At 48.4% G+C, this 20218-nt stretch overlaps 1 protein-coding gene across 1 annotated transcript; it reads left to right on the top strand.

Moving 5' to 3' along the window:
- The first annotated feature begins 721 nt into the window (after nt 1–721).
- Nucleotides 722–13274, top strand: LOC125507882. The gene is made up of 13 exons (XM_048672407.1): nt 722–1252; nt 3175–3324; nt 3430–3642; nt 3723–3812; nt 4626–4742; nt 5069–5338; nt 5425–5581; nt 6387–6464; nt 7167–7267; nt 10189–10359; nt 11472–11546; nt 12392–12487; nt 12713–13274. Exons 1-13 carry the CDS (start codon nt 842–844, stop codon nt 13049–13051), a joined length of 2268 nt encoding a protein of 755 aa, XP_048528364.1. The 5' UTR covers nt 722–841; the 3' UTR covers nt 13052–13274.
- The last annotated feature ends 6944 nt before the right edge of the window (nt 13275–20218 follow it).

Below are 20218 nucleotides of genomic sequence, written 5' to 3'. Positions count from 1 at the left end.
TTTTTGAAAAACTCAAAATTCATACTTTTCAGTTTTAAAAAAATCTGAAAAAATTGTACAAATATATAAGGATGTGATGTGTATGTGTGTAAAATTTCATAATGAAATACTTCGAGATGCGATATACGCAAAAAGAACAAATTCATGGACTTTTGGTAGTTGAAAAGTCGGAAATTTGTCCTTTTTGCACAGCATTCATTTCAACATATTTCGTTCTGAAAATTTACACATGTGTGTGTTATGCCTCCATGTATGTCCGTATTTTATTTCAGTTTTTTTTTGAAATATAAAAACATGAATTTTATTGAACTTTGTTTTTTTCAAAAACCAGCCACCATGGAGGCCGAGTTCGAAAAGCAATTTTCGGTACAAACGAGACATGCTTTTCTACCACAACAATGAGCCAATCATTTGTCATATAACATATCAAAGATTAAAGGTTAAAAAAACATATCAAAGATTAAAGGTTAATTCCCCCACAAAAAAGGTTAAAGGTAAAGATAATCGAATTTATACTCCACTACTACCAGGCATCAGAAACCACGAAGACAGACGGAAAAAACAAGACAAATAACCGTCCAGTCTCTGCAAACCACATCACAAGTTGAGAGAGACAAACGGTTGCCTCCACATGGCACCCCCGGTAATCTCACCTCCGCGGTTCACAGCAGCTGAGCTACCCCCGCTATCTGGCTCGTCTTCCACCCGAACAGCTCATGATTTCCCCACTAAACCACACCAAAAACCGAGTCCCCTCCCACTTCCGCCCACTTGTCCACGAACCCCCAGCCATTAATTTCCACCGCCTCCACCTCTCCCCCGCTTCGGCGCTGCAGCAGCCATGGAGGAGGACTTCGAGCGCGCGGTGGAGGACGGCCTCAGGCTCTCCAAGCGGCTCGTCCTCCCGGGCGGCGCGGCCCCGCCGCGCCCGCACGCCGGGATGGACCGCTACGGCGCGCCGGACGCCGCGGCGGCGGCGTCGCTGCTGCCCGTGGCCCCCATGGCCTACGCGGTCGTCACGGACCCCGCCGCCGTCGACAGCCCCGACGTGCCCAGCTACCAGCCGCACGTCTACGGCCGCCTCAGCCCACCCGCGCTCATCCCGCTCCAGATGCGCGAGGTCGAGCTGCGGGTGGACTGCGCCGCCGGGTGCGCCACCGCCCAGGTCACCCTCGTCGCGCGCTGGTGGCTGCACTGCCTCACCCGCAGCCGCGACTGCGACTGCCGCCTCGTCGTGCCCATGGGCGAGGAGGTGACCCGATTCGAACCCTCCCCCCTCCCCTTTGCCATTTCGCCGTCGATTGGAATTTGCCGTTGCGCTTGATTTTGTTGCCGTCAGGCGCTGGAATGATTATGCCGATAAAGTTTGCGGTTATTCTCAGTTAATTTGGTTTTGCTTTAGGTGGTCGGGGCCCATGAATTTGGCTTTGCGCGTAAATCATTTGCGCTGGACCGCACATGGAGCCAGCCACTTGCAAATGCGTGTCATTATTCATTATAGTCATGCTTGCTGTTGCTGGAACATTGGGGGTGCCGTTATAGACGGTTCCGTTTGGAGCTCCTTTGCTCTTGGACGTAGCTAGCTCTCTGCTGGCTGTGGGCTCCATCGTTGTTTACGAAGCAAGCGAGACCCATTCCTTGCTTACCAATCATGGAAATAAGCTTCATCAAGAAAGAAATATTCTGTTTGTAGTTTGTACACTTGTCTACTAATGCTTTAGTTTGCACAGTCAATACTATTTTTAGGAAGTGCATTGTTTTTTAACTTGTCATTTCCGTTCGTCCTAGTCAAATATCTTCCGGTGGCCCATACAGAACATTCCTTTCAGCTATTTTGGAGAAATGCAAGTTGAATGACATATTAAATAGTGCATTTGTATGGTCTATGGTCTTTGTTTTGTATGTTCATGTTTACGAAATGCTGTTAGGGTTCCATTGTTTTGGTTGCATTTGGGTGTAAGTTAGCAAATACTTTAGTCTAAGCTCAGAAGTGAGAGGCCGAGAGCAGTTCATGGAAGCTTGATTTCTATCTATTTTTCAGGTTTCTGTTATTTGATTTATTGAACTTAGGCACAAATAGGGCGTGACAGCATGCGCAACAGGCTTAATGCATGACTGTATTCTCCTGCGTCTCCTCTGTTTTGGACACCTGCCCACTAACATCTGTCCCACTTGACAACATGAAGTGCCCCAACCTTTCTGTTTCAGCCCGCATCCCATATCGGCTCTCAATTTTGCCTTATTTTTCCTTGGTCTATCTGATAATTTAGCTATTTTACTGAATACACGTTGATCAGACTGGTATTCTGGATTGTAATTCGGTTTAGGTATGCCCGTTACTGGCGCATCATTTGTATCTCAAACAACCATGGAACTTCAAGCATGCTCCGTTTCTGCTGCATATGAACATAAAAAATATGGCGGCTTAGATAAGAGCGTGGCGACAAGATATTAGGAAGCAGTCATGCTACATGTTTGATATTCCTAATCTGTTCCAGGTTACAGCAGAGGCTCTCCTAAAGAAATATTCACAAAAAACTATGTTCTTTATGAAGTCACATAGTACTGAATACATATTGAGATGTTGTCCATGCGGCCATGAATACAAGGGTGGAAATCACCTGGAAATATGTGCATAAACAGTGAGAAAAGAATAGCAGTTCAACAAGTCATGTTGAGCATTGCGAGTAGTCATCAAATCATGAGTAGTCATTGTAGCATTTGTGATAACCCTACCATGATGGGCAAATGCAATGCTTGAATTTGTTTGCTAATTTGAATTGAATAAATTGGTAAGAACACACATCTATAATGGTTATTGTTTACTAGAACACCTCGGTAACTGCATCACTTGTGTGTTGGTCATTGCTACTACGACCTATGTTTATTAACACCATACTAACTACATCACGACTACAGTGTAATATTAGTTGGAATAGCCAGATAACTACATCACCACGAAAGAGAACCTCTACTACTTCTCTAGTCAACATCGAATGCAAACAGTGCAAGTGATGTCAGTCATCACTGTATGCATTTTAAAAAGCAAACATACACTTGCTATTCTGTTTTATGTTGCAACATTTCTTAATGCATATGTGTATATATCCGGAATGCAGTTATTTTTTTGATTTACTGGTGATCTCAGTCTAAGAATAACAGTTTGGCTAACAGGGTTCAATTCTAGGCGCTGAGGTTACTGTTGGAAAAAAATCGTACAATACTCATGTAATTGATGTAGATGGTAACAGTCCTGTGAAGATTGTTAAAACTGAGAGTGGTGGTATTCTGAAGAGCCAGTTTTTTCAATTGACAATACCACAGGTACTTGTTTTGTAGTCATCAGTTTCCCAACTGCTAGCTTGTCAAGATTCAAGCTTTCAGCAGCCATATCTGCCTGTGCTAACTATTTTCTTTCATTCCGCCAAGGTTGTAGGAGGAGAAGACATCTTTGCCACAATTAGATGGTCACAGAAGTTGTTGTATGATAATGGACAGTTTTCTGTTGATATTCCGTTTCGGTTTCCACATTATGTGAACCCTTTACCTAAACTTTTCACAAAAAAGGAGAAAATTCAGTTAACTGTGAATAGTGGTGTGAGTAAAGAGGTTTTATTGCAGGGGACCAGCCATCCCTTGAAGGTAATCAACTTTTTTGTAAGCACCATTTGGTAATCTGTCTGATGTCATGGTTATCATGAGATGTTCTTGTGCATTTTCAGGAAAAAACCAGGCAGGGTGAGAAATTGTTTTTCTTGCATGAAGCTGTGGTTGAGAATTGGTCTATCAAAGATTTCACCTTTTCATATAGTGTAAGTTATTCTCCAGTAATCTATTTAATTGGTTAACTTTACCTTCTCTTCGGTACTTCTAAAATAATTTTGTGCTGATTATGTTCCACGGCCTTTCATATGTGAATATTGAAAGCAATATGTGTGCTATGTGTTCAAATATGAATTTATGAATATGTTATGCACATACAGTACATGGCCCATCCAGCAGCGAGTTAGGGAGATGATCCCCTTGATCTCTGAGTTACAAAGTTTATCAATTAAATTAGGAATATATTTTTTAGCTTGGGACTCAAACCAATTGGAGATAATATCTGTGATTTGTTACTTTTGGATTGTTAGACCTCTATGTAAAGAGAACCCCCTATGAGGAGTAAAGCAAGCAAGATCTAGAAGAACAGTTCTTCTATCGTGCATCCAGGGGCGAGAGCCTCTTCCATTCTTCCTAACCCTAGTACACGACATAATAATACCTTAATATTAGTAGTTTAGTCATTAGCATGCTACAAGAATGCAACGAATGAAAACATTGTACCAAACAAATACAGGGAGTGGGCCACATCACTGCCACATCAGTAGACGAGACTGCACGGTGCTATCTTCTCTGAGTGCGGTCCGATGAGACTCCTGCCAATGAGTGTGGGCCCTCTCCCTTTACTGATTTGTTTGAGGTCCCAAATCATACAGATTCAGATTTTAGGGTTGAAGGACAAACCTTTTTCAATAAACACTTTATTTAATTAATAACTTTTGTTAACATGGTGACTACAGCGTTTACTGCATGGTTACCATTGAGATCAGTGTCATTACCTAATGCATCGTTCATGTCTGTAGGTTTACTCAGGTGATGTGTCCGGTGGAGTGCTTGTGCAGCGCTCAACATTACGTGACTATGATGACAGAGACATTTTCAGCATTTTTCTCTTACCTGGAAATAACCAGAACAGGAAGGTAGTTCCTTTTACTTATTGTCTTGTTATCTCGACACTAGTAACTAAACTATGTCAGTGTGGAAATCACTTGATGCTTGAAGATAACTTTAGTGAATTTTTTTTTACTTAGAAGTTTGTAACTCACTGAAAGTATTTAAGGTACTTAACTAAGTTTTTCGTGAGTCGTGTTCATTCTGTTTTTCATGTTGACATTTCTTTAGCCCTACTTTCTGTGTGGAAAATTTACCAATCTAATTCAACATGACACATTATTTTTTATCTGCTTTTGTGCTTCGTAAAATATTTCTGTGAATGGATATTTATCTCATTCAAGTTATGTGATAGATCTTCAGAAAGGCAGCTGTGTTTATTGTTGATACAAGTGGAAGCATGCAAGGAAAGCCTATTGAGAATGTTAAGAATGCCATCTCAACTGCTGTCTCCGAGCTTGAGGAAGGAGATTACTTCAACATAGTAACATTTAATGATGAACTTCATTCATTCTCATCCTGTTTGGAGAAAGTAAATGGCAAAACAACAGAGAATGCAATAAACTGGATGAACTCAAATTTCGTCGCCCAGGGTGGCACTGACATCATGCATCCTTTGACCGAGGTACAATATTTGGAAGACTATACCAGTTCACATTTATATATGATTGATGCCACTTTCAGTGCTCACATTACCTCTTGTGCTGTAAGGCATTGGCGTTGCTGTCAGACTCTCATGGCGCACTTCCACAAATCTTTCTTGTGACCGATGGTTCAGTTGAGGATGAACGGAATATCTGTCACACTGTGAAAACTCAGCTCACAAACAAAGGATCTATTTCCCCTCGGATTTCCACTTTTGGACTAGGTAATAGCAAATATGATTTTTCTTATTTATGACTTAACATATTGCTCTAAGATATACTGGAAGGAAATAACTGTTTGATTTTGTGGTCGTGTATCATGTCTAAGGTGTTATCCCTCCATACAACACATACAACTTTACCAATTATAAAATATCTCTCCATCCCAAAATGTAAGTCCTATTTGTTTTGTCCCAAGTCAAACATTTTATGTTTGACAAAGTTTATAAGAATAAATATTGGTATCTATAATACCAAATAAATATACTATGAACATATATTGGTATTGGTTTTGTTTTGTAGATGTTGATTTTTTAATATAAACTTGGTCAATCTTAAGCAAGTTTGACTTAGGGCAAAACAAGTAGGACACACTTTTTTTTCCATGAACATGCAAAAAACTTTGCGTATCATTTCATTAACACCCAAAAAAGCTACAGCAAGGTACTCAAATGAGTCCGGACACCCAAAACAACACACACCCAAGTACTATCCTGGGATCAGATTGAGCAATCCCAGGGCACCCGCACGAGACCAGGCCCGGCACTCATCTTGAATGACATGTAGGAGGCGACGAACGTCAGGGGTTGCACCATTGAAAGTTATTCATTCCCATGTTGAAAATACATCTAACTTCATTCTCTCACGTATCCATTCTTATGTGTAAATCCTTTTGGATTATTCAAATTTCTTCAGTAAAGAGGGATGATATTGGAGACATCAATATTTTATTTTACTTGTATGATTGCCAATTTTTTTTACCCGGAATAGTTTTTTATTATTTGTACTTACCCTTTGAAACAATATTAGGTTCGTACTGTAACCACTATTTCTTGCGGATGTTGGCATCAATTGGCAAGGGGCATTACGATGCTGCGTTTGATACAGGTATGAACAAATTGCCGCCTTAATCCTCGAACCAGGCAGTGTTTTGTTCTACGCACTACTGAAACTCAAAACTCTGCATTATGCTCTAATGATCCAACTTTGGTAAGTTCCGGCTAGGACAATCTTATGGATTTCAGCTCTAGCCTACCCCAACTTGTTTGGGACTACAGGTTCTGTTGTTGTTCCCAACTTAGGTTTTTGGTTTATAATCTGTGTACACTGTGATTCTCGCAAAAAAAAAAACTGTGTACATTGTGATTCCTCTCCTTGTACACATTCTTACTTTGTTAATAAGATCATTTTCATTAGGGCCTTCACCATTGTTTCTAGTCAAACCAAAAAACTTGACGTGCATATTGATTGTACAAACTTGTTAGAATTCATGCTGAGTAGAGACTAGAATTTGATGAGATGATTTAAAGGTGTATGGAATCATTTTGTTCCTGTTCAGTTTTGCACTCAACAGCATGTTGCATTATGGAATCATATGATTTAGTAAGATGGCAGATTAGTTCTATGGCTTATTATAAGACACAAGTTTTGATTTATTTGTTTTTTTCTATTTCATCCAGCATCTCTGAAGTGCAGTAAACTTAATTGTTTATAAGTGTCTTGGCTGTACTAGAATTTGCAGGATTTTTTCCAAAGTCCAATGATATACTTTGCAAAACTGAAGTTCTTCATTCTGATTTTTGACACCAGAATCAATTGAGGGTCGAATACTTCAATGGTTCCAGAAAGCTTCATCCACAATCGTGGCAGACATTTCAATTGATGTCACAAAGCATACCCAAGAATTTGAAGTGAGTTCTATCTCAGCAAACCTGTCAGGCTGTCACCTTTTAGCCATGTCACGAAAAAGCAACATGTGACAGTCATTTATTATTAAACACTTTGTAGTAAGTTGTGTGTTAGGAGCTAGGGTTCTGCCGGTTCTAGGGTGGAGATTGTAGGGGAAAGATGGAGGAAGACGAGGTCGAGGGCGCGGCAGCCGGTGGCTGGGCGCCGTCCTTGCGTGGTGGAGAAGAGGTGGCGGCGGCGCAAGAGGCGGCTAGGGTTAGGTCTCCCGGCTCCCTAAGGGAAGCCGAGCAAATACTGATTGCTTCTTGCTTGATTAGATTGATACATCTCCTCTCCTTATATAGAGAGGTTTACTTGACTCCTAAGCAAACGACCCTGATAACGATAAGATAATTGGGCTAAGCCCCTAATAACGATGAGATAACTTGGGCCACAGCCCACTGGGCTAAGCCCCTAATATGCCGGTCATAACACTTCTCCCCGCCTGCACAAACAGCTCGTCCTCGAGCTGTAAGGCGGGGAAGTGCTTGCTGAACTCCTCGAGGTGGTCAACCAGCGTCAAACACCTCCGCGACAGCTGGGGCGGCCAGGTCGCCGAGCCCGGCAGTGACGACGTCCTCCTCAATGTAGTCTGCAGCCTCCAGGTAGAAGAGTCGGGGGCAGACGTGGCCGGGCATGTAGGTCTCGTCGCAGTTGAAGCACAACCCTTGGCGGCGACGCTCGAGTAGCTCGGTCGAGGTGAGCCGCGGTCGCGGCAAGGGGTGTCGTGGAAGCCTGAGCAGGCCAACCCTGCGCGGGAACATCCGACCAGGGTGGCGGCCCGGGATGGTGATGCCTGCTGGATGGCCACCGCGCGGCGCTCGAACGCGCGGGCGTAGTACATGGCCGTCTGGAGGTCCTGGGGTCCTTGCAGCTCGACGTCCACGCGGATATGATCTGGTAGACCGCCGACGAAGAGTTCGGCCCGCTGGTGAGTCGTCACGTCGGACGCGTGGCACGCCAGGGCCTAAAAGCGGTCGGTGTAGTCCTGCACCGTCGAGGTGAAGGGAGGGCGGCCCAACTCCGCCAGCCGGCTCCCACGTATCGGTAGTCCGAATCGAAGGAGGCAGAACTCACGAAAACGCTCCCATGGGGGCATGCCGCCCTCGTCCTGCTCGAGGGTGTAGTACCACGTCTGTGCGGCGCCGTGGAGGTGATAAGAGGCGAGCCAGGTGCGGTCCAACGCGAGCGTCCGTTGCCCCCGGAAGAACTGCTCGCACTGGTTGAGCCAGTTGAGGGGGTCCTCGGCGCCGTCGTAGGTGGCGAAGGCGAGCTTGGCGAAGCGCAGCGGTGTCTGAGCATGACCGCCGTGAGTGTACGGCTCGGCGGTACGGAGCAGCGAAGAGGATGGCGTTGGTCCGGTGTGCACAGGTGGTCCACAGGAAAGCGGTGGCCCGTCGAAGCCAGCATGGAAACCCGCGGAGCCGGAGGGCCCGTCGTACGGCAGGGAGGGCGCCGGCTGGTCCGCGGCCATGGTGTAGACTGGCGGCGGTGACGTCCCGGCCAACCAAGCCGGAAGATGGGACGGCGAGGGCGGGAACCGCACTTGCTGAATCGGCATGCCCGCCGGCACGGTTGTAGTCAGCCCGGTGCTGGGCGGCGGAGGCGCCGGCAGCGGCAGCTGCTGCTGCCTGGAAACGGCGGGCGCGGCGATGGCTGTGGCCGGCCATTGTGGCCAGATCGGGGCGGTGGCGGGGGCTGGCTGTAGCTGCAGCGAGGGCTGCGGCGGCCCGACCAGCGTCGCGGTGGCCCCGGGGTGCGGCGGCTGCCAGGGCGGTGGCGGCGAGGACCCGGGTGGCGTGGGTGACGCGACGAGGGCTGGCGCCGGCCACTGCGGCCATTGGGGCGCGGCGGAGGGCGGCGGCTGAAGCGGCCAGTGGTGGTGTAGAGGCCCAGTCGGCGCCGCGGGTGCCGAATACCATGGCAGGGCGGCTGGCTCGGTCGCGGCGGCCGGCGGCCCGTAGGGGCCGACTACGTATAGCCGTATCCCCTGGACGACGGTGACGAGATCGTTGAGGACCCCGGTGATCTCCGCCGGGGAGTAGACGGCGGCCGGTGGTGCCGTGGAGGGCGCCGTCATCTGGGTGGTGGCGGCGCCGGAGGATGCGACCAGCGGCGTGGACGGGGAGGGCAGAGGCGCGGTGGAGAAGGCCAGCGGCGTGGTGGTGACGGTCGGCAGCGGAAGCGACGGGATGGGCGGCGGCGAAGACATGATCGGAACTGAGCTACCTGATACCAAGGTGTTAGGAGCTAGGGTTCTGCCGGTTCTAGGGCGGAGATTGTAGGGGAAAGATGGAGGAAGACGAGGTCGAGGGTGCGGCGGCCGGCGGCTGGGCGCCGTCCTTGCGTGGTGGAGAAGAGGCAGCGGCGGCGCAAGAGGCGGCTAGGGTTAGGTCTCCCGGCTCCCTAAGGGATGCCGAGCAAATACTGATTGCTTCTTGCTTGATTAGATTGATACATCTCCTCCTTATATAGAGAGGTTTACTTGACTCCTAAGCAAACGACCCTAATAACGATAAGATAATTGGGCTAAGCCCCTAATAACGATGAGATAACTTGGGCCACAGCCCACTGGGCTAAGCCCCTAATATGCCGGTCATAACATTGTGTGTAAATGCTGAGTGGAGGGAGATAGGGAGAGTGAGGGGGCATAAAGTGGTTCTGTGTTTTGGGGTATTCAGTTGACTGCTCATTTTGGGAGCACTCAACAGCATGCTGCATCTTTAATTTTATGAAATAAATGCCCTCCTGCATTTGCTCGTTTTCTTCTGATATAAAGGTGTGGATAGTTGGTATTTGATACTTAAGACCATCTAACTTTCTTTCTTCATATAAGCATAGCTGGATTATCCATGTCTCTTAATTGAATCTTTTCCCCATTCAGGTGGATTGTGAATATATTCCTGACATTTCAGCAAAATATCCATTATTTGTTTCGGGAAGATTCCGAGGTGAACTGCCGGAAACTCTTTATGCTGAGGGCTATTTGTCTGACATGAGTAAGATATCGATTGAATTGAAGGTCCAACATATAAAGGACATACCTCTTGACAAAGTAAGTTTTTCACACTTTATTCTAATTCTATTCAAAGGCACTCTGCAGTTACTTATGTCTTCATAGACCTAATTTTGGTTGTGGATGATGTGTTTTTTTTGGGATATTGTAACAATTCAACTTTCGCCAGTCATCAAAATACAAGGTAGCTGAGGAACTTCAGTAGTTCTTTTTTGCGAACAAGAAACCCCGGTAGTTACTTGCATATGCAATCTAAAGCATCTGTTGACCCCAACCGGCAGTTATAATAACCAGATATCACTTCAGCTTACCAAAATGGTAAAATTTGTCTGGACCATCTCTGGAAGTATTTACTGACCATGGATTTTTTGAAAGGATTTACTGTCCATGGAGTGAATGGCATGGCAATGAATTAAATAAAATATGTCACCCTTCACTTTGTGCACCAAGACCATTGTTTATCCTCGCAGTGACCAGACACAAGGAGAGGGCGACAAATAGCATTGTTTTTAAACTGATGACTGGTCCCTTATTATTCACCTAGCCAGTTTTGCCAAACCGACTCGGCTAGCAGATGAAGTCAAAGTGACTTGTCGGCTGGTTTACCAGCTAGCTCCGAGCCTCCGACTAGTAGTCGAGTTGTAGTTAGAAGCCCCAAAATATATGTCCGACTAGGCAACACTATGTGACTTGAAACCTCCTGCTGGCCTGAACTCCCTGACTATTAGGCAATAACAGTCGGTCGACTAGTCTAAGTCAGCACCTGCCTGCCAACTGAATACCTCGACTAGCTGTGACTAGTTACGACTATCCAGTACTGCGAGTCTGCGACTAGTCTATGAGTTGGTATCCTGGAGACACGGCTCGACTCGTCGACTCGTAATCCTTGTAGCATTGGCTGGTGGTTGACTAGTCACTTAGCCAGTTGGGTGGTGCCTTGGCTCGACTGGTCTGACTTGAAAATGTTAGTTGCATATAAGAATTTAGAACCATTGTTGTCGTAACAGATTACAGAGCCGTTGAGCTCAACATGTGCTCTAAGTGTGCGTCGAATAGTAAGCTTGTGGAATTGTTGTTGAGGGTAGTAACTGGGAAATATTATGTGAAAGATTACTCAAAATTTTATAGTCCATTTTATTTTCAAATTTCAGGTGTTGGCAAAGCAACAGATGGACCTTCTAACAGCAAAAGCATGGCTTTCTGAAAACAAGCAACTGGAGCAAATGGTAACGTATATTCTGGGCTAATACCTCTCATCACATCTGTTTCTGGGCTTCAAATTCTTAAATTAAGCCCTGCCTGTTAGTGTTAGGTATTAACTTGATATGACAATGTTCAAGTGGTTACTTTAAGGGCACTCCACTCCACTGAACTCGATGTCAAGATTAGAGAATAAATTATAGCAAAATATGAGACGATGACTAAACACAAGACATGGTTATCGTGTACTTGTATTGTTGTGGCGTTATTAGCACAATTAGAGTCCAGTTTGGTTACTACAGCAGTGTAGCCGGATTAAAGAAATAGGGATATGTGAGTCAGTTGTGTCAGAGTCGAAGCAGAGCCCTAGTGCTAGTTGAGCACTACAAGTCCTAAGTGCATCTATATCCTTCCCCTAAAAATTGTCGCCAGAATCTCGCCAGAGGTCGGCAAGGAAGACGAGAAATCGAAGAGAATTTACTGAGATTGGGAGTTTTCTGCCTAAATTTGAGCAGGCCGGGGTGGGTTTGGGGTTAAAAGCTAGTCTACTTCAGGAAGGTATTTTGAATTGAGAAGTGGGTGAACTGGGTGCATGTAGGAAAGCAAGATGAATTCAAAGCAGCTCTATGTAAGGCGCGGCATACTCTTGCATATTCTAGGACATCAAGCTTTCTTTTCTCTGCGGAAGTCATTTCGTTCTTTTTACTGCAATCAAAGTTTAATATATCCTTGCTTGAGATTATCTTTTGTGATGTGCCTGGAAGCTTAAAGTTGGAATATTCACCTTAATGAATAACATTGTTTCTAATTTAAAAAAAAATTGCGAATGTCCTAAAATCTGCTCCAGTGCTCACATTATTTGAATAAACAGGTGGCAAAAATGAGCATGCAAAATGGCATTCCTTCGGAGTACACACGGACGGTCCTACTTCAAACCATCATGGAAAAAATAGATCCAGCACAACAGGTAATCATATTGTCCCAACAGATTCATCCTTCTTTATTATGTCTCGGTTGATATTGCCAACTCAGAACAATCAAAGATTAAATTCGATCTAGAAAACAAACGGAGCAGGTCTCGCTTAGAACTCAGTATACTGCATTGCCTATTAACGTAATTCTTCAGACATTCTAGTGTCTTCAAAGAAAGTTCAGAGAATGTATGATCAAGCTTGCTGCTGCACTTGTGCAGGGAAAACGGAAACCAAAGAAACCAGAGGAGCCTTCAGCGACGCCGCTGCAGGGCCTGACACTCGGCTTCGGCAACGTGCCGGCGACGACGGAGAACCTAACCTCGGGGTTCGGGGACATGAGGGCGCCGGATAAATTCGAGATGTTCGGGAAGGCGGTCGGCGGCTGCTGCGGCCGCGTGGCGGACAGCTGCTGCTGCTGCATGTGCTTCATCAACTGCTGCAGCAAGATGAACGACCGGTGCGCCATCGTGCTGGTGCAGATGTGCGCCGCCCTCTCCTTCCTCGGCTGCTTCGAGTGCTGCACGGAGCTGTGCTGCGGCGGGGGCGGGTCGGATTGACGACGGCCCGAGGAAAGGCGTGGTGTGTTGTACAGTAAAGTGTGCATAGTGTTGCTGTATAGGATGCGCGTCACGTATATTTATTGTTGTATTTATGTACTGCTTGATTGTGAGGCCTCTCTTGTCAATATCGGCCGGTAATAAACCGTCTGGTGCACTGGCGATGTAAAGCGAGCTAAGTGAAATTAAACGAAGAGAAATGACTACTAGTCCCATGAGAACATTTTTTTTCTCTGAAATGCACAAGAACAGTTTTTTTTAGGGAAAGCCTTCAAGGCATCTTATTGAACTTCAATTAGGTTAACATCATTTGCAACAGCATCTAAAATGAAAATACGCGGATCCACTTACCACGCAGAGGTCCCTCCGCCCCACTAGCTAACAAATGAGCAACCTTATTGCTTTTCCTAGGGACAGTGAACAAAAGAAATACTCAAAAAATGCATGTTAAAAAGCTGCATTCTTCAGACTTCATAGATAGCAGCAGCTGGACCAACGGAATTACCCTCATTCTGCATGATCTGAATAACTTCATGTAATTACAATCCACTATGACCTTTGTTGCATCCCGAATTTCCTGCTAGCATGAGTCCATCCTGGAATGATCGAGCCTCGGCTGTTGCAGCATCCGCAACATAGTTGATAACGCAGGAACTAGCAGAGATAAATCTGCCTTGATCATCCAGAATCACCGCGCCCGTGCCATCCGAGCCTTCATCAACAGAAAACGAAGCATCTACGTTTAACTTCACAAAACCTTCAGTAGGCTGCTCCCAGCCATGTCTTCGGACTTTCCTGCTGGGCTTCGCTGCTCTCTTACATAATTCAGGACGGCCGATGCAATGCCTTGAGCTGGGCGCGTGGGGGTTTGAACGTGTTCCCCTCTCACGATGCGCCGCCGCTCCCACCACATGTACCAGCAGGCCGTCGCCACGAGCTCCTTGAGTTAACCTGCATTTCTTTTTCTTTGCGGGTCGAGTTAACCTGCATTTCTTTTTCTTTGCGGGTCGAGTTAACCTGCATTTAACCTCCTTTTGCCCAACTGAGGCGCACGAGACGTTTCGGTCTCTTGTGATATCTCAGGCGACTACTGTTTTGCTGGGCTGTCCAACGTCCTCCTTCCGGCTTCCCCGCTCTGCGGTAGTCTTCGTGGTGTGTCCACCAACTCGCGTAGAGCATCTCTAACAGATCTCGTAATAGAGATCTCGTAAATTGGGTCATTCGATATAATAGCCGCCGGTTTGCGGGATGTAGACTGTAAACCCGTCTCAAACGGATCCTTCAAATCCGGCCGTCCTAATTGTTTGTGGGATCTTGAATCCATGAGCCCATTTCCTTCATATCTATGGGATTTCACCTGATTTTGCCAGCGTCCATTTCCGTTGGCACGAATCCACGTCCGTCGGCTTTAGTACGCGCCTCCACTCCCCGTCGCTGCCACCGCCGCACATCCCCGCCCCTTGTTGCTGCCGCCCACTGCCCCGCGCCGCCCGAAAGCTCCGCCGCCCCGTGCCGCATCCATTCCACCTAGTTTCGGCAGCAGGGTGCCCATTTGTGTCCATGGCTGGAGGACGCCGCCGGCGCCATGGGTCCGCTCCAGAGCTTGGCGCGTGGGCTTGTAGCTTGCGGATCCGGTTGGTTCCGGTGCCTGTGAGCGGCACGCGTCGGAGGAAGAGGACCGCACGGCTTTGCTTCGGCCGGTGAAGAGAAGAAAGGGGCGGCGCGTGTAAAACATATGATTTGGGAACTGCTCGACACCCTAAACCGGGGTGTGGCTATCTCATTATATAGAGGTATCCAAGGGGTACAATACAACGTTACAGTATATTACAGAGGCTACGTATATACAGTCTAACACCATCCCTCAATCTTCACTATGGCCTGAAGTACAAAGCAAGTTAAGATTGCGCCTACAACCTACAAACTGTGGTTGTGGAAGAGGCTTGGTGAAGATGTCAGCAAGTTGATCCTTTGACGAGATGAACTTGATACAAAGTAGTTTCTGTGTAACACGTTCCCGAACAAAGTGATAATCCACCTCAATGTGTTTTGTCCGAGCATGAAACACCGGATTAGAAGAGAGATATGTAGCATCGATGTTGTCACACCACAGAACCGGGGGATGAGCTTGAGGGACACGCAACTCTCTCAATAGAGACTGTACCCATATAATCTCAGCAGTCGCATCAGCAACAGCTTTGTACTCAGCCTCAGTACTACTGCGAGACACTGTTGCTTGCTTACGAGCATTTCAGGTGATCAAGTTAGGACCGAGGAATACCGCATAACCCCCCGTGGATCGCCTGTCATCAGGACTACCAGCCCAATCTGCATCAGAAAAAGTTGAGAGCTCATACGAAGGTGTAGGCTGAAGAAGCAAACCATAGGAAGCAGTAAGACTGACATAGCGCAAAACACGCTTCACAGCTGACCAATGAGACGTCCTGGGTGCATGCAGAAATTGACACACACGGTTGACTGTGTAGGAGATATCAGGCCTGGTAATAGTAAGGTATTGCAGACCATCAACAAGGCTGCGATACTCAATAGCATCATCAGATGAGAGAGAGTCACCATCAAGAGCAGACAACCGATCAGTGGCGGACATCGGAGTGATAGCATGTTTGCATTTGAGCATTCCAGCATGGCACAACAAGTCCAAGGAGTACTTTTTCTGAGTGAGAGTCAACCCAGCGGAGGACCGTGAAACCTCAAGACCAAGGAAAAAGTGTAGAGCACCTAAATCCTTGATAGCAAAATCATCACGGAGGGCAATAACAAGACGATCAGCAACAGCACCAGAGGAACTGATGAGAATGATGTCATCAACATAAACCAAGAGATACATCGTAACCTCAGGGCGCTGTAGGAGAAACAGCGACGTATCAGCAATGGAGGGAGTAAACCCAAGAGCCCGAAGAACATATCCAAGGCGCGCATGCCATGCACGAGGAGCCTGTTTGAGTCCATACAATGCCTTAACCAGACGACAGAGATGATGATGGCGTGCCGGATCAACAAAACCAGGCGGCTAACGCATATAAACCTCCTCCTCCAGAATTCCATGTAAGAAAGCGTTCTGCACATCGAGCTGACGAAGAAACCATCCACGAGTAACTGCAAGAGACAGTAGTAATCGAATGGTAGTAGGCTTGATGACTGGAATGAACGTGTCTTCATAATCAAGACCATACCTCTATTTGAAGCCCTTGGCAACTAGCCTTGCCTTGTAGCGTTCAATTGAGCCATCAGCATGTCTCTTGACTTTAAAGACCCACTTGGAATCAATGACGTTGACACCAGATACTGGAGGAACAAGACGCCAAGTGTCATTCTTTTGTAGAGCCTGAAACTCTTGTTCCATTGCAGCACGCCAGTGAGGAATACTCAGTGCAGCCTGACAGTGACGAGGCTCTGCAGTGGGATCGGCAGCAGTGTGAGCCATGCACGCAGCAAGCCATGCAACCGTCCCATCCGTGCATTCCTTCGGACAAAAAACACCGGATTGGCTCCGTGTTCGAGGCCAAAGAGTGACAGCAGACTGTACTGGCAAAGTCGGTGCAGCAGATGACGTTGACGAGGCCGGCACAGAACCAGGCGAGTCGAGCTCAAGAGAGACCGAGTCAGAGCTGGTCGGCGACCTGGGTGCCAGAATAGGACTGGCCGGGGTAGGTGACTGCACCTCCGGGCCAGTGGAGGCAGCAGCCGGCCCAGGCGAGAGGCCCGTCAAAACAGGGGAGGCCGGCACCGGGTCGGGCGGGGCTGCAACCAGTGGACCAGGCGAGTCCAGCTGGGAGCCACGCGAGCCAGGCGAGGCTGGCGCTGACGAGGCCAGCATCGGGCCGGGTGGGGCCAGCATGGAGCCGGGCGGGACCGACGCCCGCGGAGAAGCCTCCACAGGTAAAGCGGGGACGGGTTGGCGGGTGCCACCCAACATGCATGACACATGCACGTCCCGATCAGGAGACTCCTCCGTGACCTGTTCATCAAGAAGCTCAAGCCGAGCGCCGCATCCAATACCTGCAGCATGATTAGGAAGCAACGCAGGGGCATATGCAACATCCACAAATTGATCAGGCGAAGGTATAGACATGGGCACCGGTGATGTAGAAGTGGTAGAGTTAGTCGGAAGTGCACGAAAAGGGAATACATTTTCATCAAACACAACGTCACGAGATATAGACGCGATTGGTAGGAACATGTAAGCACTTGTATCCTTTGTGAAGAGAACTATACCCGAGAAAAACACACTCCTTAGACCGAAACTCTAGCTTACGCTTATTATATGGACGCAGGTGAGGCCAACATCCGCACCCGAACACTTTGAAGAATGTGTAGTCTGGAATCTCATTGAGCAAGAGTTCGAGCGGGGTTTGCATTTTCAGAAGTCTTGAGGGAAGCCTATTTATGAGAAAACAAGCTGTGGAGAAAGCATCACTCCAGAACCGAAACGGGACGAATGCATGAGCTAGCAAGGTTAGGCTAGTTTCAACAAGATGACGATGCTTACGATCGGCAGTTCCATTCTGCTGATGTGTATGAGGACATGACACGCGATGCGAAATCCCAAGTATGTTAAAAAACGAGTTGAGGTTGTGGTATTCACCCCCAGTCGGATTGAACATGGATGAATTTCTGCTTAAGAAGACGCTCAACATGTGCTTGAAACTGAATAAAGACATCGAACACATCAGACTTGCGCTTAATAAGATATAGCCAAGTAAACCAACTATAAGCATCAATAAAACTGACATAATAATTGTGCCCACTAACGGATGTCTGGGCATGACCCCATACATCAGAAAACACAAGCTCAAGAGGATGTTTCACAACATGACTAGACTCTGAAAAAGGAAGCTGATGACTCTTGCCCTGCTGACAGGCATCACAGATAGTTTCAGCAGTTTTATTGGACACAACTGGTAGTTCATGACGATGCAATACATGTCGAACTATGGGAGCCGCCGGATGACCAAGGCACGCATGCCAGTGCATAGGCGACACACGAACACCACTGAACGCCCGGGGAGAAGACGGCAGGGAAGATGGGCGCGGTGCATCAAGTGCATACATGCCATGGCGAAGACGACCGCTAAGCAGAATGGTCCTCGTGTCCCGATCCTTGATAAAGAAACGAAAAGGGTGAAACTCAACAAGGACATTATTATCACGAGTAAGTTGAGGAATGGACAACAAACTACGTGTAGCAGAGGGAACTCGGAGGACATTAGAAAGATGCAACGTGGGAAAATTGTATGCAAGGAGAGAGGCCTGACCAACATGGGAGATGCGCATACCTGCTCCACTAGCGGTGTGCACCTGATCATGACCACGATATGTCTCCTGAGTAGAGAGCTTGCCCATCTCGCCGGTGAGGTGGTTGGTAGCTCCAGTGTCCATGTACCACGCAGGATCGATGGAGTAAGACGGAGTGCGGCCATGATCATGACTCGTCACCGCGGCGGTAGCCTGCTTGTCATTCCCCTTGCCATTGTTACCGAGGCCCAGAAAGTCTTGCTTCTAGCGACGATGACAACGAGAGGCAATGTGACGCTCAAGGCCACACAATTGGCAAGCCTGCGGCGCACCACAGGAAGAACAACACGCCACCGGCCGGTTACCACCCGTGATGGTCAGAGCATTGCCCCGCGAGGCCGGTTGTGAGGACGGCGCCGGTCTGCCACCTGAAGATGATGACCTCAGGGGTTTACCACGAGTCGCAGCATTGGCGGCGGCGAAGCCGGGAGAGGCGCGGCGCGCCTTAATGCGCTGTTCACGACCAAGGAGTCGTGCATAGAGCTCACGAGGTGGGAGCGGATCATCACGGCCATGGACATTCTCAATGAGATTGTCATAATCATCATCAAGCCCGTTAAGCATGAAGGTGGTAAACTCCTCATCCTGCAGCGACTGACCAACTGAGGCCAACGTGTCAGCGAGACCCCGCATCTTGTTGAAGTAGTCCGTGATGCTGAGGTCACCAAGCTTAGTCTCACCCAGCTCGGTGCGTATAGAGTGAGCACGCGCCTGAGACTGAGAGGCGAAGCTGGTGTGAAGCGCCGCCCACGCCTCCCGGGACGTAGTGGCGAAGATGACCAGCGACGAGACGCTAGGAGTGAGCAAGGACTGGATGGCGGAGAGGATGGCCTGATCCTGGGCCACCCATGTGTGATACGCCGGGTGATGAGGGGGCGGACACGGGATGGATCCGTCAACGTAGCCCTCCAGATAGTGACTCCGCAGAAGAGGCAGCACTTGGGCACGCCAGGACAAGTAGTTGTCTGGCGCGAGCTTCACCGACAGTAGATGCGAGAAGTAAAACGGCGACGACGCCGAGGCCGGATCAGCGTGAGCGTGTGGCGATGCATAAAGACCCATCGACGGGGCCGCCCCTGGATGCGCAGCCGACACCGAGTAGTGCGGGTAGGATCCAGGGGAACCAGCCGCTAGGGCACCGTAGGATGCCGCGACCGGAGCCACATGTGGCGAGGCAGTCGCAGCCCCTTGCGGCTGCTGAGATGGCGCTGGGTAGTGTTGGAGCTGCGCCGGGTAGGGGTTCGGCGGGGCCACCGAGTAGGGTTGGGGTGGCGCCGGGTAGTGTTGGAGCGGCACCGGGTAGGAGTTCGGCGAGGACGCCAAGTAGGATGGCGGCGGCGGCGCACCGTAGTAGTGATGAGGTGGCGGGGCACCGTAGGGCTGCTGTGGGGGCGGCACCACGTAGTGATGGGGCGGCGCCAGCCAGGACGAAGATGGCGGCGGCCCACCATGGTTCGGCGCAACAATGGCGCCCGCAGAAGGATCAGCTCCAGGGGGCACCGCAGCACTCGGGGAGGCAGCGCGATCACCCGATCCGATCGGGGAGTTGGGCGCCAGGTAAGCGCCATAGGCCATCGCAAAAGGCTGCGAGGCGAGAAACGGCGACGCAGGAGCAAGGGCCGGCATCGCGGCGGCGGGAGCGACAGGGGTCGGCGCGACGGCGGCGGTGGCAGTTGAAGACATCGTAACCTAATCTGATACCATGTAAAACATATGATTTGGGAACTGCTCGACACCCTAAACCAGGGTGTGGCTATCTCATTATATAGAGGTACCCAAGGGGTACAATACAACGTTACAGTATATTACAGAGGCTACGTATATACAGTCTAACAACGCGACGCGGGTTTG

Source organism: Triticum urartu, chromosome 5 (assembly GCF_003073215.2).
Source record: "Triticum urartu cultivar G1812 chromosome 5, Tu2.1, whole genome shotgun sequence".
NCBI lineage: Eukaryota > Viridiplantae > Streptophyta > Magnoliopsida > Poales > Poaceae > Triticum > Triticum urartu.
Note: the sequence above shows the minus strand (reverse complement) of the source record. Positions and strands in the feature narration are given on the sequence as shown.